General features: G+C 40.0%; 1 protein-coding gene across 1 annotated transcript in view; it reads left to right on the forward strand.

Annotated features, from left to right (window-relative positions):
* SV2C (synaptic vesicle glycoprotein 2C) overlaps positions 1 to 19558 on the forward strand; it is an 85619-nt gene that overhangs the window by 56004 nt on the left and 10057 nt on the right. Inside the window, exons 5-7 of the mRNA XM_053447960.1 lie at positions 15991 to 16124; positions 16890 to 16979; positions 18518 to 18628. Of these exons, the coding sequence (XP_053303935.1) occupies positions 15991 to 16124; positions 16890 to 16979; positions 18518 to 18628 (335 nt within the window). The remainder of the gene's footprint in view (positions 1 to 15990; positions 16125 to 16889; positions 16980 to 18517; positions 18629 to 19558) is intronic.

The raw sequence follows: 19558 nt of genomic DNA on the forward strand, positions 1-19558 counted from the left end.
TGTGTGTGTTTGAGCATGCATGTGTACTTCTGTGTGTGTGTGTTTTATCATGGATGTTTAATTTTGTGTTAGTATGAGCATGAATGTGTAATTGTGTGTGTGTATAAGTATGGATGTTTGTGTGTGAGCATGAATGTGTAATCGTGTATGTGTGTGAGCATGGATGTGCAAATGTGTATGTGTGTGTGAGCATGGATGTGTAATTGTGCAAGTGGGGTGAGATGGAGTGAGTGTTAGTGAGTATGAGTAAGTGTGTGGAATGTCCGTAAATGAGGAAGGACCCCCAAGGAAACAAACTAAAACGAAGCAGAGAGCTCCAAATTTGCTTTTAAGTTTTGTTGCTTTTTCACTCTCACTCTTACTTATACTTTCTCATACTCACGCTCTATCACACTCTCTCTCGCATACTCATTCTATCTCATATGTACAGAAGTACAAGAAGAGGCAAGAGATGAAGCGGACCTTTGGAAAACGTGATAGGCACATGGAAGCTGTCTGAGAAGAAGGGAGAGACAACTAATTTTGCTTTCGAACCAAAAGGGCAGGATGTGAAAATCATTGTCCAAAATGAATGGACCAAAAACAAAACAAAGAAATCTAGTAGTTATAACTCCCACAAGCTACCTGATCACTTAGAAAGTACAGCATGTCTGAAGCAGATTGTACATACTACTTTATTTTTGTGTTGAAATAGTTAAAGAAGAAAAACACATGTATCTCCTGTCTTTATGAGAGTATCTCTTAGAAACACTGCTTTATAATGCTACTGCATGAATTGATAAAATGTATTGTTTAGAGCATTATAAATGCCATTGTGTGGGCTGAGCTGTAATAACCGCCCACCTTCAATGCATTGTAAGGTAAAAGACGCATCTGAATGTTTAGGAGGTTTGTAAGTAATTACTGAGCAGCCCACGTGTGAACAGATATTTTTTTTCAGGCTTTGTTAACTCATTATGCATAAGCTGCACTAAATTGTTTACAGTGTCTTATACTAAGAGCCCTTAGTTAACAAAAGCTGTACAAGGTGGGATTTAATATTCATTTCAAAAGGCCCCTCTCATTCATTGCTTCATTTGAATTCATTGTTTGTTGCATGTCCTGCTCAAGTCACCAGTACGTGAACATGAGTACTTCTGTAAGAAGAGCATTGAAGGCTCCTGAATAGCTTCTCTCAGTTACAAGGATGATATAACACCTGCAAGGCCGTATAAAAGTAATGTCCCCTTCACCCTGCTCAGCTCTCATTGACAGATTTTTGCTTATTTTTGGGAAATTTCCTTTTCCTGATATTTTTTGTTGGAGGTTACTATGTGTATAGCACTTTAACTGAACACCAGCATCAAGCCAAAATCAATCAAGGGCAGCTATGGGTATATAAATCTTTGTAGACGCTGGTTCAGTCAACCATATAGTGAGCTCAATTGGATCATGTGCCAAGATCCTTGTAATGAGATTTCCAAAAGGTGTCAGTCTAACATTAACTCCAGATGGGGTTTTTCATTATAAAACCTCAGTCCCCTTGAAAAGCCTGTTTTCCTTGGATACCTTTTCAAAATGATAGTTGGAGATTGTTTAACCCTTCTAGTGTCAACCACTTATGAGATATATTGTTGGTCAAGTGGACCCAGGATGTCAACCACGTACCACCCTAATGCCAGATTGTCCACAGTACCCCTATCTCTTGGGGAAGTCTCGCATTGCACAACAATGCTTTTGACAATTTCCATTTAGATAAACAATATGATGTTAATATAGTTTTTATGGAATATTTTCACTTATGTTCACTCAGTTCTTTTACCCAGTTTTATTGTTTTGCCTTGGGTGCTCAGCTTCCTACAATACCGAACAGCTTTAATATATAACCTTTGTAAATTGAAACATGGATAGTTAATCCTCACTGCACGAGCAGGTACTTGACAAAGGTGGCCATAATCCCTTCCTTCATTGTGAGTTTTAATACATTTAGAAAATGTGCTATGGGGTTTCATTTGTAATCCCTTTCAAAATAACTTTTGAAGTAATAGCTATATATCTATATCTATAGATATATCAAATACAATGTATGTATGTATATACCGTATTTGCTCGATTATAAGACGACCCCCCAAAATCTAAATATTAATTTAGGAAAAAAAAAGAAAATGCCTGATTATAAAACGACCCTATAGGTAAAAATGTTTACTAGTAAATAATAATTCATTTTTTTTGTTTTTAATTTCCTTTTATTTACCAACCTGCCCCCAGTTATGCTCATCTGCCGCCAGTTATGCACATCTGCCCCAGGCATGCCTTATACCCTCCTATATGCCACTCTGCCCCGTGTTATTCCTTTTAACCCCCTATATGCCACTCTGGCATTTAGGAGGTTAAAAGGCATATCATGAGACAGAGTGGCATATAGGGGGACACTTACATACCCAGACACTAATATACCCACCCAGACACTTCCCTACCCACTGAGACACTTCCCTACCCACTGAGACACTTCCCTACCCAACCAGACACCTCCCTACCCACCCAGACACTTACCTACCCACCGAGACACTTACCTACCTACCCAGACACTTACCTACCCAGACACCAATATACCCACTCAGGCACTTCACTCACCGCAATGCCTCAGCAGGCGCTTATTGCAGCTCCTACATGATTTCAGCATGACGATGTGTGACCCCGCTAGGCCCCGCCTCCTCCAGAAAATTGAAGAGGTGAGTCTACCGGATCTGCTTTGGGACGGCACAGTGCCGCCGGGTCCCGGTCCTGCTTCTGGAGCAATCTCCCCAACCGGCTCTGCTTCCCCGCAGTTGGCGGGCTATCCCGGGAGCAGGAAGGTATGCAACCTCGGCTGCTGCTGGCACTTTCGCTGGCGCTCGGTGATAGACGCCGCCAACTGCGGGGAAGCAGGTGAGGTTACCATACAGGAGAATCCAGGTCCCCCCCAGCGTTGCGGGGGATCTGGATCTTAGTCTCATAGTCAGACCTAGTTGAGGTCTGATTAGAAGACGACCCCGATTACAAGACGAGGGGTATTTTTCAGAGCATTTGCTCGAGCAAATACGGTACATATATACAGTATATGTTGCTGAAGGCATCAATCTAACTAAGCTATTGCCATTGAAACCACATATATATAAAAAAAATACATAAAATGCATTAGTACATTAAAAAGAATACATATATTATTTACTGATTCCATTTCTAAACTTTAAATAAAATACTGTGCATTACTATACTATACTATACTATACTATACTATACTATTATTATTTGTGATGATTAGGTTTGTTAGCAGATGAGAATTCGCAGTAGTAAATTTAACTTTATGTGCTTCAGTTCACTATTCCTGCCTTGCAATCCATCACTCTTGGTGATTCATACAGTCATGCCATGTAATCACTAGAGTGAGAAGGTGATATTGGATGGGAGACTGTGGGAAGCTTTAGTCATTGGGTGGATTATATCTCCAGGTCTTTCCATACTAGCTGTAAGATGGATGATATTGACATTTTCTTAGTTCAAGCACATATTGTTTTCAAAATTAACCTTTTACTGTTCAGCTTGGAAAAGCTTAATGACACGTATAATCAGGGCCGGCCTTTGGGGTGTGCGACCTGTGCGACCGCACAGGGCGCCACACTCCAGGGGGCGCCGCCGCGGGGTCCGCCGCCGCCGCCGCGGGGTCCGCCGCCGCAGCGCGGTCCGACGCCACTGCCGCCGCGGGGTCCGCCGCAGCGCGGTCCGACGCCACTGCCGCCGCGGGGTCCGCTGCCGCCAGTATGGGGGCACCCGGCACCCCTCCAGAGACGGACAGTAATGTCCGCCGCTGGAGGAGCAGGCTCGCAAGGGAGCAGTATCGGAGGTCTTTAACAGACCTCCGATACCGCTCCCTTGTGATCCCCGCGGCAACAGCTGCTGTGCGCCGGGGTTTGCTGTCAGATCCCGGCGCATAGCACTGAAGCCGCGCCCACCGGTCTCCGTGCCCTCTGACCCGGAAGAAGAGAAGACAGAAGAACTAAGAAGAAGAGCGAAGAGGAGGCAAAGAAACTGAAAGAGGAAAGGTAGGAAAGCATAGAGTGACAGTGAGAGTGGATTGGTGTATATGTGTTGATTAGTATATATGTGTGGTTTGGTATATATGTGTGGTTTGGTATATATGTGTGGTTTGGTATATATGTGTGGTTTGGTATATATGTGTGGATTAGTATATATGTGTGGTTTGGTGTATATGTGTGGTTTGGTGTATATGTGTGGTTTGGTGTATATGTGTGGATTGGTGTATGTGTGTGGTTTGGTGTATATGTGTGGATTGGTGTATATGTGTGGTTTGGTGTATATGTGTGGATTGGTGTATATGTGTGGATTGGTATATATGTGTGGATTGGTGTATATGTGTGGATTGGTGTATATGTGTGGATTGGTATATATGTGTGGATTGGTGTATGTGTGTGGATTGGTATATATGTGTGGATTGGTCTTTTTGTGTGGATTGGTATGCGTGTGGATTGGTATATATGTGTGGATTGGTGTATATGTGTGGATTGGTATACATGTGGATTGGTATATATGTGTGGATTGGTGTATATGTGTGGATTGGTGTATACGTGTGTGGATTGGTATGCGTGTGGATTGGTGTATATGTGTGGATTGGTGTATATGTGTGGATTGGTATGTGTGTGTGGATTGGTGTATATGTGTGGATTGGTGTATATGTGTGGATTGGTGTATATGTGTGGATTGGTGTATGTGTGTGGATTGGTGTATATGTGTGGAGTGGATTGGTGTATATGTGTGGATTGGTGTATGTGTGTGGATTGGTGTATGTGTGTGTGGATTGGTATATATGTGTGGATTGGTGTATATGTGTGGATTGGTGTATGTGTGTGGATTGGTAAGGGTGTGAGAGTGATGGGTGTTATGCTGTACCATTTCCAATGTATTTTTCATTATATAATTATGCTCTAAAGTACATCATAACTCCCATCACTCTATACTGTTCCATACAGTGGCAGAGCTGGGAGGCAGAGGCCTTGCACCCTCACCGCAGGACTTCTGAAAGGTAAGTGAACTTCAAAGAGGGAGAGGGTAGATAGTTAGGAGGGGGTAGATAGGGAGAATGGAGTGAGACGGGGTACATAGGGCAATCATACTCCTATCATGCCAGGTAGTCTACGAGTACATCCTGGAATCTGCGGGCATGATAAGAATGTGATTGCTGTTAATTATATATATATATATATATATATATATATATATATATATATATATATAAAAATATTGTTATTTAATTGTTTTGTTATGTGTTATGGTGTGTGTGTGGGGGGGTCATATTCGGTTTCGGCCAGGTAAATGCTGCACTTTTGGTTTCAGTCCAGAATTCGTTTCGGTGCATCCCTACTACTAAGCCAGACAATGAAGTGGTAGGCCTACACCACATCAATGTTTGGCGTAGTATATAGTGATTGGGGTTTTGTTACAAGTTTTGATTCCTTTCTTTTTTTGGGATGGGGGGGGCGCCAGACGAGTAGTCCGCACAGGGCGCCAGAACACCTAAGGCCGGCTCTGCGTATAATGCTAACCTACCCTACCGGTACATCAACATTTTCTTTACATAATTATTTTTAAAAATAATGTATGTTCTATTTTGGTAATGTTATGTAACAGCTAATTACATTTCATATAAAGATGCTTTATAAGAATAATGTTGTGCATCTTGTCTATGCTATGGCACATTGCTTCAAAAAGCTTCAAAAAACCTTGACAATTCTTACTCTTTACAGTTCAATAATCTTAATGAGCCTGTGTAGGGGTTTTAGAGATTGAAATAGTAAGCATTTATTGATCAGAAATCCATTTTTGTATGCTGAAAGGAGCAGATATTTTAACTTTTCTTCACAAAGCTCTTATATATTTTGAATAGCTCACAGACGATGTACAAGAAAAAAAAAGATACTATATATATCTATTTTTTTAAAGATTTGCAAAAGCATTCTAGAGATAAAATTTTATCTCCATATACGAAAAGCTGGTTAATGGGATAAAGCAGCATTTAGCTTTCAAATGATTCTAATTATGCCCACCCGCGTACGTATATAAGTATACTGCTTACCATTGTGGGCAATGCTGCTTGATAGCAGCTGGTGCCCATGCTTTGGCTAATTGTTTACCATTTATCTGATTACTAATAATATATTTAAAATTGGCAGATAATAGGCTAACTGAGGTATGTGTGGCTCCAGTGAGTGGAGGTTATGGTAAGTAACCTACATCATCTGGCACCGGTCTACATGTCAGATGGCCAGTCCAGGTCTGATAAAAGGTATCAACTTTGACTCTAGCATCTTTTCAGCTCATATGGCTATATATATCCTTTCTTTCTTATATTTGGTTAGTGGTATCATTGTGTTTCATTCATGTGCATATGTTCACATATTTGCCACGTTTTTGCCATGTTTAAAATATTCATTTTGAAACTTTTTTTCATTTTTTTTCCCTCTGTTAAATAATTTTGACATGCCAAAAATTTTGTCACAATAAACACCCAATTACTATTAACCAACCAACACTTATCCAAGTGCAAAAAATAAGCAGAACATATGAACAACCCCGGTACAGGCGTACTGCTGCCACACTTTTGGCGCTGAAGGCACTGGTGTCCTCCACTAGCATGGTGGCAACAAACTGGTATCACCGAGGCACTCTGCCCAGCGAGTGTCCTGCACATGCCCCGAAGGCTTCTGCACCACAAGCAAGGTCATACCTAAAATGGCATGCTACTGCATTATACTAGGGCAACGATCCTGACTGAACCGCCAATCCAACCAATTACATAGAATTAGGGCGATATATGACCCCTTCCCCTAAATAGAGAATTTTGCCACCATTCAGTTTTTCCAGCCCATCTGATTTTCTTGAAATGAGCAACCGCGTGGGCAGATAGCTGCGGCGCACTAGGGAAGGGAGAAACAGAGATGTATCCACACGAACGTAAAATCAACAAGCTTTATTATTCCTGTTGAGGAGCCATATGAGCGATACAGAGAATCCTCATCTTACGCGTTTTGCCCCACGGGCTTAATCATCGCTATTACTGCCTTCCGGACTGCTCAGCAGCTATCTGCTCACGCGGTTGTTCATTTCTTTATTCTTGCCAGAGTGGCTGCACCTGGGAGAGGTCCTATAATCTATTTGTTTTGCACGGGTAAGAAATGGCTTTAGCCGTTTGACGAACTTTATTTGACATCTGATTTACTTGACCAGCACCTTACCCTTTTCAACTTGGGTCCTATGCAGCCCCAGTCACCCTTCCCGGGATTCCTCCTCTTCCAGGGCTTATCCTATGTTTTCTTTTTAACACAAGTTAAAGCAGTAAACCAAAAAGTTACAAAAGCCATCAATTGTACAGAGCATAGTAACATGCACTTTTGCCAAGGACATTTGTGGAATATTTCACCACACAGAGAGAGACTTTATGCATTTCTCAATCACTCATCTTTTTTAAGAACTGGTATAATTTTTGGGGATACCTTCCTTTAATGAATTAAAAAAATATAACATGATTTGACCATAGCCTGCTATTTTTGTGTTTTATGATACTTTTTCAAGATACCTTTTACTACATTGCGACTCGATGGCTTTCTTATACATAAGCCAGAGAACAGAAAACATATAGAAATATTAATTCCACTACTGACAGCGACCGGAAGGTAAGCAGAGAACAGCATATCCCCTGCAGAGTCTGTCCCCTGCTCACCCTACTGGCTGATGGCGCACATTGCAATCCCCAATGCAAGTCTATGGAGACTTTCTTGGTGATCACAGTGATCAGTCCAGAGGGATCACAGGGAAGAGAGTGAGAAAATGTTTCCACCTGAAAAAAGTAAAAAAAAAAACCCATTAAAAATAATAAAAAAATAAACGATTACGTGAGCTAAGTGATGTCATTGTGACATCACTGGCATAAAAAACATTCTTCAGTCCTCAGATGGATCTCTATCCATATTGCACAGATAACAGTGCAAAAAAAAAAACCAAAAAAAAAACCTCTCATCCCATTGTCCTAGCTCTTCTTGTAAATCGTATAACCATTCACTACCACCAAACTTAAACTATGACGTATACTGTATGTCTTCGTAGGGTAATTTCATCAGATATTAACCAACAAATAGTTATATAGTTAAAACCTATTATTTTGATAGAGGTACATAACACAGCCCGGTCCATTTTCAGTATAATCCCTCACGTTCAGGGCAGAAGTGTGTGTAGGAAATCTAATATTGTCACCTTGTGATGTATCCAAAAATTGAAACTCGAAAATATAAATAAAGAATTAAAGAAAAACCCTATGAAGTCAGGAGCTGGATGTCACTTCTCATTTTCCTCTCTCCCATTTTTCCAATAACGCTGCTGAGTTATAGTGAATTTAATACTGAACAAATAGGGACTCATAGCCACCCCGATTCCTATCAATCAAAACTGAACTGTTGAACCAGGACTGGAGTAAGATTAAAAATTGGCCCTGGCACTTTAAGGCCAGCTGGCGATATATCAGAGGTATGCAACTGCCATCTGAACTCATGTGGCATCATGCTGCACTTTTACATCAGCCTTCTTTACAAAATGTAGAAATATAGCTCTTGGTTGCTGCCCAAGCAGATTTTAAAGGTGGGTGTACGGGCTATCAAGAACCAGTCCTTCAGAGCATTTAACAGGCCTAGCTTTACCAGTAAAAGTGTGCATATTCACCATTATATATTTCTCCCAAATATCTCTCAAATTCTAAATATAGTGTGTTTGAATATTATGGTGTTTTACAAATATGATAAAAAATACAATACACACAAGGTATATTTATTTGTATAATTCAGCAACTGGTCCATATAATAAAGATATTCTTTTGTGTCATATGTATCACCGTATTTAGATCATACTCTTTAAATATTTATCTAACGGGTTAAAATATAATATTAATGTAAAAAAAGCCTATATGTGCCAAACTGTTCACCAAAGCGTTGCATAGCAAGAATTCCATGATACATTTCAATGAGACTAGACACATTATATTTGCTATCTATATAATTGTATTAATTGCTATAATAAATATTGCCAAAGGCAGACTTTTATATATTATAACAATTAGGGCAATGCATGGCTCATTGGTACCATGGTTTCCACTGATAACCCTTTGAAGTGTATTCAGATAAATACCACCGAGAGATATTTTATTCACATATACAATGTGAGTCATGTTAAGAAAGCAGTGTCATCTTATCACACAAGCTATACATAATACAGGTGCAAACTAGACCTTCATAATGCATAGCCTATATGGTCAGTTGACAAGTTACAATTACAACGAAATGTAATAACAGCACTCCAAGAGCCAAATATTAGTCACAACTGCTTCAAAACTAGCAAGTCTCATGTTTGGGTTCCATGACTTTATGTACCCTCTTTTTTGCAATACCTCAGAATGTTTGCTGTGCATCACAGAGCTACACTACACAACCTTAACTCTTTTTTACTGCAACCCCCATGATGTTCATCAGCAACATTGAACATTGCTAGTTGATTATTATAATAATAGTATCTAGTAACTGTTGATTGGACTTTTAGTCTACATTACAAACACTAACTTTTGTTGACTGCATCTACAATATTGTCCAGTAGCCATATCGCTAGCTGAACTTCATGGGAATTGTCGTTATAGACTGGGCCTGTGGTTGCCTAAACTACACACTGACTTTTTTGTTGTTGACTGCAGTTACCATGATATACAGTCTTCCATTACTATATTGTAAACTGGGGAAGTTGTGGTTAATCTTTACCACCCAGAGATTGTAAACTGGGGTGGTAGAGGGGAAAGGTGGGGAGGATATTTTGCCTTCCCCTGGAAAAAATCATGTGGACGCCATGACCTTGGGTAACGTAACTTAACAGCATTTGACAATGAAACAGCAAACGAAACAGCAACTAAAGTTGAAATAAACCTCCAATTAGACATGTATGACATTAAATATAATTCACCTCACTCCGCCCCATGTGGGGAGATGGGAGAGTTCCCTGAGCCTGTCCCTTACGGAGGGGCAATGGCATAAGATATCGATCCTCACTCACCAGTGCTCCGTCAATAACAGGGACCAGGAGATGTCCTATAAGCTCTTGGCTGGTTGGTATCGCTCTCCGTCCACGTTAGCCCGATACAATCCCGACATACGGGATGAATGCTGGAGGTGTGGGGCTTCCCCGTGCTCGATCCTTCACCTATGGTGGTCTTGCCCTCAGATGCTCTCGTTTTGGACCACGGTCCATTCCATCGCCCAAGCCCTTTCTGACAGACAGCTGCCGTTCACCCCCGAGTTCCTCCTATTGCTGCATATGCCATATCCTGTCTCTTGATACAAATCTACGATACTCCGTCATCTCCTGGTGGCGGCCAAATCTATAATCCCCCTGCATTGGAGTGACCCTGCCCCGCCCTCGATTCGGGAGTGGATCCTGCGGGTGGAGCAAAGACGTGTCCTTGAGGAACTGATGTGCTCGGCGGATGATAGGTCTGCGAAACATCTTCGTCTCTGGTATCATTGGGTGCAATACCTCTCGGGCCCCGAGGTCCGCCCTCTCCTGGCGACCACGCCTGCTCCGTAGAATCCCACCTTGCCTTTCCCACCCCCCCTCCCCCCTTTTTTTTTTTTTTTTTTTCTTACCTTCTTCCCACACCTGTCCTTCTCCATTCTCAGCTCTCTGTCTTCCTTTCCCCTTCCTGGATTCTCTGTCTTTTTGTCCTCTCCCCGGTCCGTCACGATACCACTTGCCGGTTGCTCGCGGTGCCTCATCCGCTGTGCTGAACCCAGCTCCTAGTTGTCCCCGACTCTATAATTTGCCGGGCTCGTTGGCCCCGCTCCACTCGGAGCCCTTCACATATACCACATCCTGTTGTGTCACGGGCCACGTCGATGTCACTTCTCTGGGTGCCGTTTTTGATCGGTCCATCATGATGCTTCCGCTGTCATGCTGTTGACCCAGATGTGTTGTTCTCGAATGTACACCGTTCGTGCTGTATACTGTTTCTTACTGCATATGTCGTGATGGCTTTGGACTGTACCCTCATCCGTGTCCCCCCTCCCTTTTATTTTTCTGTACCCCCCCTTTCCTTTGTTGGATTTTACTAAAAAATGCCTAATAAACATTGATTTCCCCTAAATATAACTCACCTCTATTTGTTAATTGTTTTGTGATATGTGATTGTGTGTCTCACCCATTACCCGTAATAACTTGTTACATTACTATATGGTTTTTTGCTAGCATATTTCGATATTGGCTTGGGCTCTTTCATGCTTTAATATCAAATTCTTTATCATGGGATTTTGTTGTATGAAGCTGTCTCTTTATAGGTGTGGTATTATTATGTCTGTTTTCAAAGGTGTCCAATGACTACCGAGTATTATGTGGTTACAAAATTATATCTGTATTACTCGTTTAACAATTGCAAGACTTCAGATTTCACAAGGGGGTACTAGCCTACCCCCAGATGCCCCCTATATCACCTTTCAATGCATAACATGGATTGTTTTTAGGAAGTTGGATGCCATTGTTTTGATCGCCTAGAGGCTTTACAGGTAGGGAGGACAGTTTTCACAAAGATCATACTGGCATGAAGCATTAGGGCAACAAAAAAAATGGTTACAATGGGGGCTTTAGCTGAAGCATTATATATTACGTATATACGCAATACTTAAATATATTACTGAATATTGGGAGCCCCCCTTTAAAACCTGACATAACTCAACAGTCTAGTCTATAAATTGTGTGAGCTTTAAACCACAAAAGGCCAATGTGAGGTCCTTAACACTTTGAATGCCAGATGGCTGTGACACACATGCCTCTGGAGATGAAAGGGCTAAATATTGCAGTTAAATAGTTTTATGTAAGGGAGAAATACACACACAATGCAGCTGCCGCAGAAGAAATATTTGAAAGTAGAAAATGGCCATAGATCATTAATCATTTTATTAAGGCTTGTTTCTGCACTATACTATGATTATAGCTGGCTAAGAATCTACGCTCATTGCCTTTATTGTGAGCTAAAGGATGACAGGGATAAGCGTACTGTACGCAAGGTGGCATTTATAATCTGGATTAAAGTGACAATGTGCATGGCAGGTAATTTTGAAAAAAATGCAAAGGGCCACTATACAATAAAAATGGTTCAACTACAAAGGCATCTGAAGGTAGGAAAGTAAATATAGCTCCCAAGCAATTATGATAGGTCAGCAGACAATCATCTTAAGGAAACGAATTATGCTAGCTGTTAAAATAATCACAAAAACTTTCAATTTAGCAGATGTGAGTACGGTATATGATCCATAGATAATTGGGCCAAACATTGATGAATGCAGCATTATAACAGATGGCGGTAAAGGTTACTATGCATGCAGTGAAATGTGCAGAGGAAGCCTATTTTCTCTCCTGTCCTTGTGAGAAGAATTGACTGTGATAACTTGTGTGCACCAAAGGGTGACCACATAAGCTGTCTAAGACACACATACACATACATTTGACAGGTAGCTGGTCAGCACATGCAAAGCACTACTCTACAGAATATGAGATATATAAACCTGATAAAGGGAATTGGGTTCACATTTATACATCCCACATATTGCAGGTAAGCACTTGTGAATGAGTATCTGAATGAGTGAATATTTGTGAATGAGTATATGTGAATGAGTATCTGCGAATGAGTGAATGAATGAATGTGTATCTGAATGAAGGAATATTTGTGAAAGAGTATCTGTGGGTGATGAGTGGATGCATGAGTAACTGTAAATTAATATTTGTGAATGAGTGAATAAATATGTTTGTAATTGCATGGATGTGCAAGTGGTGGGGCAGCATGGTACAATGAGGCTGTTTGAGACAAATATGCCACAGGGAGGCTGTTTGGGGGCAAAGATGACAAGCCCTATGAGTCCAGTCTGGCTGCTAGGCAGGTCCTGTGGATGCAATCTGGGTGCCAGGGATGACATGATACTAAATGGGAGGGGCTGGCTGGGTGGTATAAATACACAATGTGGGGCTGACTGGGGGCCATACATGAGGGTATGGGGGATTAATTCACAAGGGGGTATAAGGGCTAGCTAGGGGCATCACATAAAACAATACTATAGGGGGGATGGGTGGTGGGATAAATATACAATGTGGAGCTGGCCGGGGCAATACACAAGGGTGTTGGGGGCAATGGGGCATTAATTCAAAAGGGGAGCTGCCTGGGGGCTGTCTGGTGGGATAAATATACAATGTGGGGCTAATTGTTAAGTTGATCGTTGTGTATGGCCCATGAATGATGTTATCCAAATGGCCCTTGGCAGAAAAAAGGTTCCTCACCCCTGATGTACATGGTTTCTTGTTTTTTGTATAGTTCTGTTTCGCCTTGAATTCTAGGTTAACTCCCTTCCTCTGCAAGCTCTTTTGTGGCAGAGGACTAATCTTACTTTAAGCAAAGGGCTGTTGATCTTAGGGTTTTAATATTTGGATAAAATATAAAAATATTAACCATATACCATGTTCTTTGTGTGGCACACTTTTGTATGTTTGAATGTTATGTAGATGTCGCTCACAAACACAGACAAGCAGTGGAACATAACTTATTTTCTTTACTTCAGTTACCACATGCATTAGATTAAGATATATACACAAGAGACCCAACACAATAGAACAAGTGCGCATTTCCATTATGCTGCCATCTACTGGCAAAACAGACTGCATAATACCCCAATACATAACACACACCAAATGTTTAGTGAACTTTTTTTGGTATTGCTTTTTATATATGTAAATAAAATTATAATGTTTTGAATTAAATTACAGCTTTAGAAACATTTGAAACATAACATGTGGTGCTAAGCATGATTAGTGTGATCTATGTGGCTGAGAGGGATGTCTAGGGCTAAGATTAGTATCCTTGTGGTTTATTGTGACCTATATGGTTTGTGTTGTACAGTGTGATTAATGTGGCTGAGAGTGTAATGTATGACTGTGAATGATGCATAGTGACTCCTAACTCCGAAAACCTCCTAACACCCTTTCTCCTGGGAGGCACCAGAAACATACCTCCCAACATCTCAAAATGTGAAAGAGGGATACTTTTTTTAATCGCTCTCGCAGAACTCACCAATACAAGCAATTGTGCTTCATTTTTGTTAGCAAAGTCATGCATATTAAAAATAACCAACACATTGAATTCCCATGAGGCTCAGCCAGACATACTACTTCCATGATGCTGGCTGAGCATCATGGGAAGAGCAGTTAACAGTAGATGTTAGTTGTGAATTACAATTCCCATGAAGCTTAGTCAGCCAGGTGTCTACCATGACTGGGCATCATGGGACTTTTAATTCACAACTAACACCTGTCATATCATCTGCTGTTAACTACAGTTCACATGAGGCTCACCCAGACATACTGCTTCTATGATGCAGGTTGAGCATCATGGGAAGTGCAGTCAACAGTAAAGCTGCAGATGGTAGATGTGAACTACAATTCCTATGATTCTCAGCCAGCCAGGTGTCCACCATAATGCTGACTGAGTATCATTGGAAGAGTAGTCAACAACAGCAGAGGACCCTTACACACTGCCTTTACACACACCTGTCCATAAACACACATATACACATACACTGCCCTAACACACACAGCCTTCTAAATCTGCCTGAGCGGGACATCTTAACTGTCACTACCCCAACAATGGAGGACACAGGACAGAGTCCTTAAATAAGAGACTATCCCAAAAGTTTCATTACAGGCATCAACCCTAGTCGAGCCCAAGCCTGAAGTGTAGAAAAACAGCCAGTGCCAGCCCAAAGATTCTCGAACACATTATTTAATTAACTATAAATAATATGATAGAGTAACCTGTGACAAAGCTCGGTTACTAGCTCAAATGTGTACTACTGAACTGGAGTTTAAAATACATGTTTTAGGGTACCATATGTCTGGTGTGTTGAGATATGACATTGTATACTAGTGTCCGTGCAGTGGCAAAAGGGGGGGGCATTATGGAAGCAGGGAAAAGAACATATTTGAGGTTGTTGGCTCCTCATCAGTCTGGTTGCAGATTGCTGTCCAGGGGTTAAATGGGAGGAGGTTTAATTGCACCTCCCCCAACACATTAATAAGGTTTTGGTAGCCGTATAAACTGCTTTGTGTGCCCACTATGTAGGAGGTGAGAGTAGGTTCTCACCCTATTGAGAGTGTGCCTTGACGTGGCGGGTGAGCTTGTTATGCTTTGGCCAATTCATATAACCAAAACCTCTCATTTATATTATGTTTATATATTTGTTGCCAACTTTATTAGGGTGAGAAGCGCAGACAGTTTTTGTTTTTGTATACGTTATGGAAGCAGCCTGTCATCCCCTTGATGGTGCTGCCATAAACCTAAGGCCTAATTAGTCCATCAATGTTACCTATAATAAATCTCATGTTATACTCTTTTCAAAAAGTATTCTGTAACTGGTTGACTTTAGCTGTAATACATCATCAAACAGTCAGCTGCCTATGCATGGCCTATGCATGCCAAACTGGTCATTGTATATGAATAAAAGGATACCAGTCCAATGATTACTTACCCTATAGCTTACGGTAAGTATAGTCTTCTCTTAAACACTAAACTGAATATAAAAAAAAACAAGGTGTTCACAAAACCCCAAAATACCACTGTGTTATTTTTCACAAAGTATTAAAATGTCTAAAGCTTATTAAACAATTTATCAAAAAATAATAGCAGCATCTATTTTGTTAATATTAAATTCTGTGAATTCTTTCATTTACACGGGTCATGATGACAGTATGCAGTCTTGAATTAACAATATACAGTCACTGTAATAGAGATTTGCTAAATAGCTAAATAGATTTATATTTTATGCCCATGGTGAACAAACTGTAGGGGCTTATAAATTATGTAGTATCGTAATTTTTCTCATTTGTGTTTTCAAGGATGGAGTTTCAGCATGGGATCTGCCTATCAGTTCCACAGCTGGAGAGTGTTCGTCATTGTTTGTGCACTTCCCTGTGTTTCTGCAGTAGTTGCTCTAACTTTCATGCCAGAAAGTCCGAGGTTTCTATTAGAGGTAAGATAATTCAAATGCAATCTTCTGTACTGTTAAACATAAATAAAGAATGACACACACAATGCAATATGTCAAATATCATACTCTTTTTTAAAAAAAAAACAGTATTAATATTAAATATACAAATGAAGAATTCCTATCCTTTGAGATTGGGAATACCCTTCTTAGTGTGCCTCTATCAACCTTAGTAACTTTTTTGATATAATGTTTTACAGCTTTTATTTCTGATAATCCACCCTTTATTTGCAACTGAATCATTAGCTTTTATTAGAATGGATGTTCCATCTTACAATTCAATGGTACACATAAATTGCTGCTTAATTACATTAAAGCAATGCCTATTGTAGTTTATATAGCTGCCATGGATATAGTTAAATCTATTCACTATGGAAAAAAACGTTGATTGTGAGCCTATGTGACTTTACATTTCACAAGTTTCAGGAGAGGGCATGCAAAACAGTCAGGGACCATGTTAACCACAAATTCCACTGGGCAAAAGATGAGGGAGGGGGCAAAGGTCAGGGTCTATTCATCCTGTAGAATCCTTTATCTGAAATTACCTCCCCATCCTTCTGAAAGATGATGAATAGAATCTGACCCATATTTCTGTCTGCTTCCTCAAGTTACATTTGTTTAGAGGTGAAATATTGAGTCTCATTTAAAGCTTATTTAAAATTACCACAAAAAAACATTTATTACTGATTATAGTGCCTTGTTTTTGCTATTATTCTTGTTATTATTTTATTCTGTTATTGCTGTTTTTAGATCGGAAAGCACGATGAAGCCTGGATGATCCTGAAACAAATTCACGACACAAACATGAGAGCCCGAGGACAACCAGAAAAAGTCTTCACGGTAAATATCTAAAGAAATCATACTTTTTTAGCCATATCTACGAAAGGTTTAATTTATAAAATACTAGTGATTTTTTTTTTTATTATTGCCATTGTTGTATTTTGGACACATTTATGCTCTGTTACTAAGTTAGTGTACTTCCTCACTGTCTCTTCCACCTCACTGTTTGTCTGACGGCAACTCATTTGTCCTCACTGCTTTTGTATCAGAGTGGAGGAGAAAAAATTCAGATGACATCAGGACAGGAAATTAAGCAAGTTCTGTCACCTTTTGACTACGATCTCAGTTAAAAACAGCATCCTTGATTTTTGTTATTATCTGGTAGAAAATGTTTTACCTTAATCCCACAATCAGATATTTCTTAATATACAATGTCTGTGCTCTGGAAGAATAGAGGGTAAACTAAGGGTACAAAATGTGCCTATCATTATCTTGAAATCATTTCAATAACAGTGGAATTAATGACTAGATATATTTCTGGGAACTCCTGGGTTGATTTAACATTGCCCCCCACCTGATTAGCATTGTTATAATCTGAAGAGGAAAGAGGAAATTAGATAGAGCTCTGTAGAGAAGTGACAGATATTCTTCCTGACAGCCTGCATGGATTTGGATGAGATGTGACAGCCGCTTAACTCTAATTCCTCTGAAACCTTATTCTCCTGTTATTTATCAACACAGTCCATATCATGATCTGACAGCAACCTAGAAATCTGGAGAAAAAAAAACACTTTAGGACAAATACTGAATTAAATGTCCAGTCATGCTATTTGTATGGATCAGCCAACCATGTTTGTTTTACTGTCTCTGTAAACTTTACCATTTTACTGTCACACCTTTAGCATAACAATTCAATTATTAACACAGAAAGATAGACTTTGTTTAGATGGCCTTGTTGGTTGTGCCTTCCATTCCTTAATGTGTAATCGTTTTAGAGGTATTTAGTTTTACCTCTGAGAAAAAAGTGATTACTATTTATACTAGCATTTCTAATTATCTTCCTATCCTTATATTGTCTGTACTTCCAAATGTAAAATTCATGTTTAAACCAGTCCCTGCTGTTAATCCATTTTGCTCAACCATATATGATCACCGACCCTATTTCACCGATCCATCCTTTAATACGCATGTATTTGAAAAATGATTTTGCAAGACTGTGGAGGTAGAAGTTGTACTTATTTTATTTTTGCTTCAGATATCAACTTAAATTTGCCTAAAGTGTTTGCACGGTTCAGTAGTCAATAGTCATACACAATGCAATGTTGGTTATGGGGAGATGGTATCTATAGAATATAATGAAATCATTTGCATGTAAAGCAAACCCACATTCATGATCATAATGCATCAATTCGTGGGGGAATATACGCTCATGTCCTATTTATATTTTTTCTTTTTTTCAGTCCCATTACCAGTTTCTATCCATGCAACTTCAGGCCTCTCCAATCCCCTTCAAAGAATATAATATTCCAATTATGTATTTCGCTACAATGAGATATATTTCTGCAATGTGAAGATTAAAGGCATTCCTTTTTTTTCAGGTTCAAAGAATAAAGACTCCAAAACAAATTGACGAGCTTATAGAAATAGAGACAGATACAGGAACCTGGTACAAAAGGTGCTTTGTCAGAATCCGCACAGAGCTTTATGGTGTAAGTGAACGCTGATTTTATTTCAAAACTCAAAAAAAATGATTCACAACTTTAAGATAACTTTCTTGTTTCAAAAATATATATGTGGTTATTTGAAGACTGAGGTAGAGCCTAGGTCGGCACTTTTTTCCCCACCCAAATGAGAGACCACGCCATAAATCTAAGTTTAAACATTTATTAAAGTCACTATGGAGAAAATTGTCAGTGGTGCTTTCAGTTTGCAGCTCCGCACCGTGACACTCAACATATTCTTAAACAATGCTGTAAATAGTTACCTTTATTGTGCAAATGTATGCAAATTTACCTAAGCATATTAACCCCTTGACTGCTAACGACGGCATGGTGCCGTCGCTAGCAGTCCCAGTCAGGTGCTAACGACGGCACCATGCCGTCGCTAGCACTCTCCTACCTTGATGGGGGTCTGTGGACCCCCATCACCACCTAGCCCGGCGATCTGCCCCTCATTTTGAAGGGCATCACTGGGACCACCCGATCCGGCCGGTGACGTCGCGTGTAATGACGCGATGACGTCACCGCGCAACTTTATTGAAAACTGACAATTGTCAGTTTTCACGGTATGGGGGCATGCTGCTTAGATGCCTGTATCTCAGGCATCTGAGCAGCTACAGACCCCCAACATATACCGTTGGAAAGGTAATCGCCTCACCTTTCCAACGGTATAATGCCTGTAAAAGAATAAAAAATATTATGTTAAAAAAATTAAAATGTACAAAAAAAGTAAAAAAAATGATTTGGGGGTCTCTAAAGGCAGATAAATAAAGATCAAAATTGCCTAGAGACCCCCAAATTAAATTATCTAAATATAAACTGGTTTAACTTTAAAAAAAAAAAAGTTTAAGTATTCTAGCTAAATGATCACTGTGGTAGCCAATGTTACCACAGCGATCATACAGCTATAAAAAGTCACAT

Source organism: Spea bombifrons, chromosome 1 (genome assembly GCF_027358695.1).
Source record: "Spea bombifrons isolate aSpeBom1 chromosome 1, aSpeBom1.2.pri, whole genome shotgun sequence".
In the NCBI taxonomy this organism is placed as follows: Eukaryota; Metazoa; Chordata; class Amphibia; order Anura; family Pelobatidae; genus Spea; species Spea bombifrons.